This window comes from Arvicola amphibius, chromosome 10 (assembly GCF_903992535.2).
Source record: "Arvicola amphibius chromosome 10, mArvAmp1.2, whole genome shotgun sequence".
NCBI lineage: Eukaryota > Metazoa > Chordata > Mammalia > Rodentia > Cricetidae > Arvicola > Arvicola amphibius.
The window spans coordinates 57,706,139-57,718,464 of record NC_052056.1 but is presented as its reverse complement, the minus strand read 5'-3'; the positions used below and the strand labels follow the sequence as shown (position 1 = coordinate 57,718,464).

General features: G+C 44.8%; 1 protein-coding gene across 5 annotated transcripts in view; it reads right to left on the bottom strand.

Moving 5' to 3' along the window:
* Positions 1-12,326, bottom strand: part of Golgb1 (golgin B1) — a 59,272-nt gene that overhangs the window by 5,438 nt on the left and 41,508 nt on the right. For all 5 annotated transcript variants that reach the window (XM_038344653.1, XM_038344658.1, XM_038344654.1 and 2 more), the window contains 3 exons: positions 7,959-8,128; positions 6,437-6,590; positions 6,100-6,237 (listed from right to left, as the gene is read on the bottom strand). In XM_038344653.1, the coding sequence (XP_038200581.1) occupies positions 6,100-6,237; positions 6,437-6,590; positions 7,959-8,128 (462 nt within the window). The remainder of the gene's footprint in view (positions 1-6,099; positions 6,238-6,436; positions 6,591-7,958; positions 8,129-12,326) is intronic.

Sequence of the window (12,326 nt, the reverse complement as noted above, 5' to 3'; positions counted from 1 at the left end):
CCTCTGGAACCAGAACTGAGATTCCTCACTTTAGTCATGATTGACACCCAGATACATCAGTAGCCATGGAGACGTCCTCCTGAGTACCCACCACAGAGACACGGGAAGGTCTGGGTCACATGGTGGCGCCCACGTGGATAACTGAATTCGCAGAAAGCTTGAGAAAGCTTGGGAAAGAATAAAGCTCTATTTTTCGGGTCTGGCAAGCAAGCACTCTCATCTAAGAGAGGCTTCCTGACTCAGCTTTAGCTACAAAACCCTGCAGCTCTTTTAAGAGGTCCTGCTACGAAACACTTAAATGCTGTTGATGAAAATTAACTGCATGTTTTTTGGTTTTCAGCCATAGCAGGAAAAAAAGCTGTGCTGTTTTAAAATGCCAGCTTTTTGGGCCATCCTGCCAGGGCAAACTCTGACTCTTTCAAGCAGGCGGTCCTGACTATGGAGCTTTTGATTGTTGTTTAACACTGTTGCAGCTTGCTTGCTGGCAGGGACCTTGAACCGCCACAGAGTTGTGAGAAACATGGCTACAGCTGGTACCTCTGCCCTGAGGCTGGAAAGCTAATGGGTTGGATCTAGCTGGCAAAGTCACGCTTTAGTCCTATCGATATTGTTTGGTAGATTAAAGACTCATGTGGTCAGAAAAAGAGAGAGATACAGTAAAAGAAAGATTCAAAGTCGAAGAAAATGTCTAAATGTTTTACAATGTGTTGAAAATACATGTAGGCTAAAGATTAAAGTTCTTAAAAGTAAAAAAGAAAGAGTAGTTGGGTGTGGTAGTACACACCTTTAATCCCAACACTTGTGAGGTAGAGGTAGATTGACCTCTCTGACTTCAAGGTGTGGCTGGACACACCTTTAATCCCAATGCCTGGGAGGCAGAGACAGACAGATCTCTGTGAGTTCAAGGTGTGGTAGCACACACCTTTAATCCCAGCACTTGAGAAGCAGAGACAGTGGATCTCTGTGAGTTCAAGGACAGCCTGGTCTACAGAGTTATTCCAGGAAAAAGATATACAGAGAACCTGTTTCAAAAAGTAAAAGTAAAAATAAAAGAAATAGAGGTTAAAACAAAGCTGCACAAAGATGGAAAATATACAGAGAACCTTGATACTGTATGCTATTATGCTCTCTTTGAATTGTTTGAATGCTAAGGAAGTTGCAACAGCTGCTAAAAGATATTTGTTTATAAATGCTGTTGAACTAATCCAAGATAGATATTTTGAAAATACCTTGACTTCAGAATTTGGATCTAAGGATATGATACTTTGGAAAAGAGATTCTTCTTTTGTTTTTACAGAAAATGAGGCCGTATGGATTGCTTTTATCCCAATATGGTATGATAAACCACGCCCTCCTGAAAGGTTGCTGTGAACACCTTCAGAAAATTACTTTACCCAACTGATGCCTGAGATGAACCTGGCACACAGGTTACACCATGAAAAATCTGATTAACAGCGTCCCCATTCAGCAGGAAGCAGTTTGGAGAGAAATAACTGCGCCCATATTCCCAAATATTGTTTATAAATGTTCTTTTACATTTAAAGGGGGATATGATATAGATATGAATAATTTGCATTGGTATAGATTTTGCTTAATTGATAGAGATTTAAGGTCAATTTTGTTATATGTATATGTATTTTTGATACTGATTAAGGTATTGTGATTGTGTAGTTCATTTTAAAAATGTAATGTATAATTAAGAAATATAGGTTGTTAATGGATAATCATTGATAATAGTAAAGCTTATAGTCATGTTAGTTAGATTTTCTAGATATATAGAGATATATTTCAGTTAGATAGGCATTCCTAATATCTTTCAAAGACTACAGAGTATTCCACTTAAATGTTTTAATAACTTAAGATTTTTCATGACAATGAGACACGTCTGCTCCCGGCAGCACCAATCTACTTCAAGAGGAAGATGGGCATCGAAGAGGCTATTTATGGAGTTTGATAGCCATTTTGGAAAGAAACTTGCCTGGACTGTTGGCATAAACTGGACACAAAGAACCCGCAGAAAGAGGACTGCTGAACTTGCCTAAAAGTGAGATGATTTTTCGGGGTTCCTGATTCATCAAAGAGTCTGTGAGACATTCTGCAGGACACAGCAGATACTGACTGAACTGCCTTTGAAATTTCCTGCTTCATGGAAATGTCTGCTGGAAACTATGGGCCTGTAGGCTGAAGATGGATGCCCTAACGGTAAAGAGGAACTTTGGGTGACTGTCCAGGCAGCGAGATGTCTCTATGATTTCTAGAGTTTTGGAAGTAGCTTACTTCTTGTTCACCTAGGTAATATTATATCCTTCTGGAGTCTTTGATGGAGTTGAAGAATAGATAGTTATAGTTTTCCTTTGTTATGATAAAAGATAAAATGGATATTAATATTGTAACTGTAATTCTTACTTGATAACTGTTGTTACATGTAATTTTACTATGTTAAACTTAAAGCCTTTCTTTTTTGTTTAAACAGAAAAAGGGGAAATGATGGAGGACTCCCATTGGCTAATAAAGAAACTGCCTGGCCCATTTGATTGGCCAGCCCTTAGGTGGGCGGAGTAGACAGAACAGGAAGAAGGAAGTGAGGTAGATGGCTCAGTCAGATGCTATGCCTCTCCTAAGTTAGACAGACTGCCATGCCTCTACTCAGGGAGAGAGACAGTCACCATGAAGCCAGCCACCAGGACAGACAGGCTGAATCTTTCCTGGTGAGACACCACTGGTGGTGTTACAAAGATTATTAGATATGGGTTAAAGCAAGAGATGTGAGAATTAGCTAGTAGGAGGCTGAAACTAATGGGTCAGGCAGTATTTAAAAGAATACAGTTTCCGTATAATTATTTCGGGTAAAGCTAGCCGGTGGCCGGGAGCCTTGCAGTGGGAAGCTGGCCCGCAGCTCCCCACTACAACAGGGAATGGATGGAGTTGGCTGGGAGTCTTGTGTTCTCTTGAGGATTCTTTTCTAAGTGTTTGTGTAAGAAAGTTCACTAATGCTTCAGAGAAAACAGTTTTCTAGAGACATATGGGAAAACGCATTGCGTGCACATAGATAGCACACATGATTACAACGTGCTCTGTAGCTGAACATGGCTCCAGATGACTTTGTGTGTGGTTGTGACTCTGAAGATCAACTTTCAGTTTACAAAACATTGGGACATTGTTCATTGAAAGAAGCAGAGAAAGGACCTCCCTCCTTTTTTACAAATGGAAAAAAAATAAGCTTACGCTACTCAAGGCCGTGGCATCAGCAGCTCCCAGACAGAGGCTCACAGGTATGGGTCTCAAGTGTTGAGTCCCACCTGCTTTATGATGTGGCCCAATCTGGGAAGGCATGGGTATGGGGAGAAAGGTGTTACTGAAGAAAAGGGTGTGAATTTTTGGGAAGCTAAACTTATTTGAGGGTGGCTGGCCGAGTACAATAGGAACTCCAGGGTAAGGACTAACACCATGTTCTCCTACCACAGGAAAAGTGTTCCTAGCTGGAATGAACAGCCCAGGGCACACCAAACACAAGTAAACACAAACAAAACAAATCTCCCCAATGTTTAAAACTGTCTTCTCATTTTGTCTCTAGAAACAAAGGGCAGACCCATAAACTTGTTGGAAGCGAAGGCTTATGAACTACAAAGACAAATAGTTAATCACTAATCAGCCACTTGTAACCTGTCTTGGGTATCTGCGTTCTGTCTAGGTTTCTGGGGTTCGGAGCAGGCATAGGATCCAGGGGCACGGCCCTCCCAGTGTACACGGAGTCTCCCTGGAGCCACCACTGCTCATAGGAACTGCTGCTGTGGAGCTGCCACTACAGAGGGGGCAGTGAACAGACCACTTAGGCTCCTCAGCTTCTCCCTCTACTCACAGGCTAACTGAATTCAGTCCACTAAGGCTAGACTAACACTATACCATTAGTCATGTTTAAGGTTTCTAACACATTCCTACACTGCACAGAGACATTGAGTTAAGCCAGCAGAACTGTCAGCAGAACTGTATAGAACACCGTAACATTCAGCAAAGGAACGAGGGCAGACAAGGTTAGAGAGAAACACATGTGATGGCCCCTCAACTTCATCTCACTCAAGTGAGAAGCTGGGACCTACAGGGGGAGAGAGACTAAGCTCACGTGACTTAAGGTTTTATGTGTGTCCTCAGTTATGGCCAGACTCTCAGCAGGCAAATGACAATTACTTGTTAACTAGTGGATGAGCGGGCTAGGGAGGTGCCTTCCTCACAGCCAGATTCTAAAGAGAACTATTTCTTATCCCGAGCGACAATGGCCTATAGCAGTATGTTTATACTGCAAACGGCTCCACGGCTCCACTTAGTTCTCAGGTAGGTGGCTGTGATTGGAAGAGGATTGGTGGACTTGTGGAACATCCTGGTTCTCTATCTTGACTCCTTGTTACACATCTCTTTGTGAACATGTAGCCTGCTATGCCAATGATCTGCTACTTTTATGTGTTAACTGTTGTAGAATATTACTTTAAGGTGTGTGACTTTTGTTTATGTTGCATTTGTTTAACTCCGTGAAGCTGTGATTCTTGGCCTGTCTACAACACCTGATGGTCTAATAAAGCGATGAATGGCCAATAGCAAGGCAGAAGAAAGGACAGGCGGGGCTGGCAGGCAGAGAGAATACATAGAAGGAGAAATCTGGAGGGAGAAGCAAGAGAGACTAAGGAGAGGAGGACGGCAGAGGCCTGTCCCCCAGCTACACAGCAGGACACGGAGTACAAGGGAAAGTAAGGTATACGGAAGTAAGACAAGGAAAAAGCCCAGAGGCAAAGGGAGTCAGAATAATTTCAGTTAAAGAAAAGCTGGAGAGAAACAATGGGCTTTTATAAGTAGTAATAAGCCTCCGTGTGTGTATTTATTTGGGAGCTGGGTGGTGGGCCCCCCAAAGAGCTAAAACACAACCAATTACATTTTACTTCAGTAAACATTTAAAATTTCAGCTCTTATCATCTACCAAAATAATTCATTTCATCACCTAGAAACAGCTTTTTCAGTTTAAAATGCTGTCATAGGAGGAGAAGCCTCAACAGAGCCACAGACTAGCATTTAGAGAGGAACGAGAACTGAGGTGTGACCGGAAGGTCACAGCCACAGGGCTACAAAGGTCAGAACCTCTGTAATAGGCAGGTGAGAGGAGACCCCTCCCCACCAAACAAAACTAAGCCATTTAGTTCATCAATTCATTTGGATCCAAAGCCAATGGAGTCTCTGACATTCTAGTGTTGGTTGAATTTATCATCTAATGAGTCCCTTCTATGTGTGGTAAACACACTAGTCACACACATGACCACTGACTTCAGAATGACTGCAGCCTTGAGCAAGTGGGCTTTTCCCCTCATCTGGGAAAACCGTCTCCCGATTTTTATGATTTTGAATCACAATGTTATTAGTGTGTGTGTGTGTGTGTGTGTGCGCGCGCGCGCGCGCGCATGTAATACACATGCATGAGTGTAGGCATGCTCATTTTATAGCACACATGTAGAGAGCAGAGAACACTCAGGAGCTGATTCCAACTTTCCACTGTGGGATGCAGAGATCAAACTGGAGTCATCAGGATTGCGAGGCAAGCACTTTCTCCCCTGAGCAGCCTCAATGCCCGTGTTCCGTGACTTCCTGTGAGAAGATTCACGTACCCACCCCACACTGTGCAGACATTTGTGGGCATTCACAACACTTCTCACAGATCCCTGGACTCACTAACCACTGATCTTATGAATGACGTCTAATTTTGGCAGACACTACCTATCTAGGTTCTCTGAAGAGGGAAGGACTGGGAGGAGCCACTGAGAACACTTGGACCAATCAGAGAGCAGCAGAAGGCAGTGACTCACGGAGATGCATGAGAAGATGCTGACACATTACTAACACGTGATAAAATGGGGTGAAGTTTCTGCATGGGTTTCCCCAAGTCACTCTCAAAGACCAGCCAAGGGCGAGGGGAATGTGGCCCGTATCCTCTGCCATAAAATAAACACTCGCTCTTATAACTTCTGTTCCTAAGTTCTGCTGGAGCTGGTGCCTGTGCTGAATCGTACCTCCAGGAGGAAAAAAAAGAAACTGAATTTCAGTCTAGCACAAAACACGTACCTTGCTGTTCAGCTGCTGAATTCTTAATTCCTTCTGGTGAATTTCCTTTAAGCTGTCATTGAGCTGTGCCCTGAGAAGTTCTGTCTCATAAACAAGGTTTTGTGAGCCATCGATGGAGACTGAAGTTTCTGGGGATGCCTGCCAACAAACAAACATCCCTGATATTGTTTCCTAAGATGGTTCATACTTAATTCCTCCCCCTAGAAGAACTCATGTCCACCCCAGAAGAAGTCAGGAGGAGGCTTGCCTTATAGTTGCAGATGGGCAGTTAGTTATAGGAGGACGATGCTTTTTTGGATCGTGGCACCTGAGTAGCAAACTCTATGGATATCCTCACCTGTCTCTGATACTGTGCAGGGAGACTCTGGGTTTGGGAGGAGGACCTCAGGAGACTCTGCAGATGACTGAGCTGCTCATCTTTATCTGCGATGGTCATAATGTACTGCTCCTTCATCCTCTTCTCATGAAGTTCCCAGGTATTCTTTTCCATTCTACACCATGAAAAAATGGCTCAGATATACTCATGGTGCAAAGAAGAAAAATCCCATATTCCAAACATTCTTATGCAATGTTAGCAATGAAGCAAAACTAATACATATTAGAGTAAAATTTATTCCACCAGTGGAAGCACCAGTAAGGTGGTGAGAGCAGGCTGTGACAGGACTGGAGGAGGAGCTCCTGTGGCAGGATTGGAGGAGGAGCTCTATGGCAGGACTGGAGGAGGAGCTCTATGACAGGACTGGAGGACCTTCACAGAAAAGCTGCCATTGGATTTGGAACCTGAGCAAAGAGCCAGGTTTCCAAATGGGAAATGCAATTCAAAACTGGCAGAAAAAAAACTCACCAGAATGAATGCAGAGTGATGTCCAGAACTGCAGGAGTCAGTGTGCACAACAGTATGTACAGAATGTGGAAGGCGAGACCATGTAGTCAGTGTGTACAACACACATACGGAATGTGGACGGAGAGACCATGTAGTCAGTGTGCACAGCAGTATGTATGGAATGTGGAAGGCGAGACCATGTAGTCAGTGTGCATAGCAGTATGTATGGAATGTGGAAGGTGAGACCATGTAGTCAGTGTGCACAGCAGTATGTATGGAATGTGGAAGGCGAGACCATGTAGTCAGTGTGTACAACACACATACGGAATGTGGAAGGCGAGACCATGTAGTCAGTGTGTACAACAACACATACGGAAAGTGGACGGCAGGACCAGGTAGGGCACTGGAAACCAACACAGTCCTTCAGCAGAGTCATGTCCCCAATTCAGAATCAACACCAGGGTTGACTCTGAAAGACTTAGAACTCTGGTTCTTGCACATATTAGGTACGAGACCCGAGGAAATGCCAGTCTTGCCAAGTTCCTTCAATAAAGTAGGAATAAACTAGTTATTCCTTGGGACTATTGTAAAATTAAATGAGATACCACACATCACTCATCAAACACAAAGCCTGGCACAGGTTAAATATCAAAGAATAGGCATTAGTTGTTATTTTATTTACTTATTTTCCCAAATTTGGTAGAGTGGAGCTTCTAATGAACACCAACTATTTCTTTGTTATGCATAAAGCAGCTGGGTGTGACATGTAACTTGTCACATAGGAGACTGGGTGGTGTGACATGTAAAATGTCACAGAGGATGCTGGGTGGTGTGACAGGTACATGTCACATAGGATGCTGGGTGTGACAGGTACGTGTCACATAGGATGCTTTCACTGGATGAAACTAAGTGAAGTGTACATACATGCTCTCTCACTGTTTCCAAAGTATTCTATAAAGCAGCAACTATTTCAAAATAAAATGTTAAAAGACAATAATAGTAAAGGGTCAAAATGCAGATGCAGGAATAGTCCTACCTGAGCTGATGTAGCTCATGCTGCCAGGCCAGGCTTTCCCGCCTAAGTTCCTCCTCCATCATTTCTGTCTGCTCTTGATACTCCTGGAGCTGAGCCTTCAGTGGCCGTAGCTCAGTGACCTCCTGATTCCTCAGTAAGTACTGCTGCTGCAGGGTCTTCAGTTCCTTCAGCTTTAACCAGAGGGAGCAAAGGGTGACTTCCCATTCCTTACTGACCAGTGGCTCTTACCACACAGGCACCGCAGACTGTGAGCACCTTCCCAAAGTCCACACACAGCCAAGGAGCTGCCATCAAGGCTACAGGGCCTAACCATCCCTTCCACTTCTACCCCATAGCCCCACCTCTAAGGTCCGGAGCTCCGACTTTGACTGAGACAGACTTAAGGGACCTACAGGTTATTGTGAACGGGGAATTTAAAGTGTGGCTTCCCACTTACACACGTGCCCGCCATAAGCTTCTGTATTGATACACAAACACCAGCAGCATTTTCCTTGCTGCTGCTGTTGTTTATCTTGTCTTTGTTTCTCAATTCTCGGGCAGAACTCAGGCACACAGGCCAGTGCTCTACCACTAAGCCACATCCCAGCTGGACTCCAGCCTGAACTCAAGCTGAGTTCATGTCCACTATTGTAAATGAGGTGCACACCCTATGGGTAAGGACACTTGGACTCTAGAATTGGATGCCCTATTTTCTTGGATGAGAGTTGGTCTAAGTCTTTGTTTCCCTCACCTGTTAAAGAAGGTAATTCAGCACTTTTCCTCATACAAACACGAGAATTAAATAAGAAAACAATGCGTCTCACACACAGGGTTAATGAATGTTACGATGGACTCGCCTTTAGCAAAACTACGTTCTATTTTAAAACCCTTTCCCAGCCGGGCGGTGGTGGCGCACGCCTTTAATCCCAGCACTTGGGAGGCAGAGGCAGGCGGATCTCTGAGTTCGAGGCCAGCCTGGTCTACAAGAGCTAGTTCCAGGACAGGCTCTAGAAACTACAGGGAAATCCTGTCTCGAAAAACCAAAAAAAAAAAATAAAAAATAAAAAAAAATAAAAAAAATAAAACCCTTTCCCAATACCCACTAAGAGCTTGATCCAGAAATGATGTCAGGACACCTGGGGAAGACAACAGCCTTCAACACACACCTTTCACTACTCACAAACGTTAATGCTATCGTACCAGCAGCTTTTAAAAGGCACCAAACACAAGAGTGGGAAGACAACAGGGTCAACAACACACACTTGAGGCTGAGGAGAGGATGAGTAATGGTGACTGACTTAACACATCTGAGATGGCTGGATCGTCAACTGGTGGTGGAGAAGCCAAGGACCAACAGAACTTACTCTGCAGAATCTTCAAAGGGCTCGGGGATTAACAGCACCAGGCACCTCTGGAAGAAATGGTGATGGGTTGGAGGGAGGCGGGAGCTGAGGAAAGGACTAGAGAGCAATGCATCCACATTCTCAGCTCCACACGCTTTGGTACCTGCACTGAAAAACTAGTTTTACTCTCTGAAAAAGGTAAAGGACGTGTCCCTGGAGCAAGAAAACACCGGTCCAAGTCAGAGCACTGTTCATATAGCAATGAGGGGTGATGTACACTGTGGGTGCCGCCCACCGGTTAGAGCAGTTCTCTGAAACAGCAGGGATGGGCGATGCACACTGTGGGTGCTCCCCACCAGTTAGAGCAGGGCTCTAAACAGCAGAGATTGATGATGCACGCTGTGAGTGCTCCCGCTAGTTCCGTACTCAGCTTGAAGATGCTGGTTTCCTTCTGAACAGGAGATGAAAGAGCTCTCAAAAATCTGACCAGAGGAACTGAAGACAACATTGGGGACCATTATCAATAAGCTCAACAAGATCACGCAGCAGTGAATGTACACCAAGTCCTCCCCATCAGCTTCTTAGAGCCTACTCCTCATGTGAATATGAAACCAGGATTGTTCTTGTCTAAAGAAAGGCTAACATCAGGGATGAAAAGCGACTGCTGAAAGAGGGGAATTTGACACATTAGCGGGGGAACCACAGGTGCTGAGAGACAGGCGAGAATGCTGGCAACCAGAACATTATAGCAGCAATAAAGAATTACCAAGAGAAACTCACAAAAGAAGCAGCCAGACAGGTGTGGAGGCACACACCTGTAACCCTGGCCTTTGCGAGACTGGTGCAGGAAGATGTGAGTTTGGGGGCAGCCTGGACTATACGAACCCTCTAGGCAAGCTTCAGCTATATAATAAGACCCCGTCTCAATAACAAAACAGGATGGAGAGGTAGTTCAGCAGTTAAGAGCCCTCACTGCTCTTCCAGAGGACCCCAGTTCAATTCCCATGTTGGGCAATTCAAAATTGCCTGCAATTACAATGCCCTCTCCTGGCCTCCTCAGGCACCTGCACGCCATACACTCACAGATGAATTAAACAACAACAAAGCAAAACACCACTATCCTTGGAAAGGTAAGTTAGAAAATTCACCCATGAAAGAAGAAAAAAAATTACATTAAAAAAACAAGAAAAAAAAACTTTCAAATTAAGAAGCAGGGCTGGAGAGATGGCTCAGTGGTTAAGAGTACTGTCTGCTCTTCCAGAGGAACCCGGGTTCAATTCCAGCACCCACATGATGGTAACAACAGTTACCACAGTCTGAGAACATCCAAGAACACCAGATATTCATGTGGTACACAGACACACATGCAGACAAAATAGGTAACTACACATAACTAACAACAACAACAACAACAACAAACATCAAGGTGACAAAAAAATTATTAAATGGGGTCAAAAGATAGAGCCGAGAGCTGGTGAGAGGCCTCATGGCATAAGCACTTGTGTGCAGGCAACGCGAGACAAACGGGATGGCAAGCACTTTGGAAGTAGGAAGGCAAAACAGAAGCAAGCAACTGGGAAGTGCGGCGAGAGAATCTGGGATCTGGAGTGGTCCCCAAAAAGGAAGCAATGAGGAAGACATTCCCACTAACAAGATGTGGTAGAAGGTCCTCGGGGCGATCACTGTGTGCTGAAGAGCTGGGTCTGATGGCCTGCATGCTAGGGACCAAGTAAAGGGCTGAAAAGATGAGGACAAATCATCAGGTCTTGAGTGGCAGATCAAGGGAGGGATCCTAAGCTTCTTCCGGACAATCATGTACCTTTGAAAGGTTCCCGGGCAGGCAGCAATACGAATGGGAGAGTTTGAGAATGACTTGTATACAAGCACATTTATCCTCTACTGGACAGGTTATGCGATGGGGGCACTGTTGTCAGAACTGCTGAAGGTAAAGAAGCTTCTCGTGGGTGAGAAGGCGAAAGGGTGGACATTTGAGGCACATTCAGAGCAGAATAAAATACCTTGCTGGTTAGGTGATAAAAAGCCAGAGTGACAGCTTTAAGAAACACTATCACTGCACGTTACTCAAACAGAGGAATGGCTTCTTAAGAGACTTGTCTCATCAATATTCAGCAGACAAAAAGTGTGCAAGTAGGGCCGAGAGAACAAGACAGTGCCCAGGGTTTCCAATGCATAAACTTAGAGTGCACGGTCCCCCGAATGAAGCACAGCTGACTCCGAATCAGCTGGAACCAGTCAGGACAAGGATTCTGACTCAGAACAGAGTGAATCCCAGCATGGCATGAACTACTGCTTTCAGGCATAAGCATGTATGAGCATATGCATGTTCATGTCGGTGCAGGCACATGTGTGTATAAGTGCGGTGTCTGCCTGTGTGCCAGGGGACAACTTTGGGGATATTCCTCTGGTGCCATCAGGCTTTCTCCCCAATTGTGGGTATGCTCAAGTGAGTGTGTATACATGTTGTAGGACATCATTTTTCAACTGGGGTCACATGTCGAATATCCTGCATATCAGGATTCATAACAGTAGCAAACTAGTTATGAAATAGCAATGAAATAATTTTACGGTTGGGGTCAACACAACATGAGGAGCTGTATTAAAGGGATGCAGCATTAGGAGGGCTGGGGACCACTGGTGCAGGTGGCTCAGGCATATGCAGGCCAAAGATTGGCATCAGGTGCTTTCCTCTGTTTCTCTTCCTTTATATTTCGAGGCAGGGTCTGTTACTTCTTCACTGAACCTGGAGGTCTCCAGTGTGGCTTGGCTAGCTGGCCAGTGGGCTTCAGGGACCTGCCTCTCTCTGTGCGGTACTGGGATCCCAGATAGGTGCAACTACACTTGGCTTTTTTATGGTGAGCTGAGCATCCAAACATATGGTTGGGTAGCAAGCACTTCCTTGTTTGCTCATTTGTTTGGCTGTTTTTGAAAAGTCCCTCACTGGCCTGGCACTTGTCTGCACAGGCTAGGCTGGCTGGCCAGGAAGCCTCAAAGACCACCATGTATGGCCTTTTAATAAGGGTTCTGT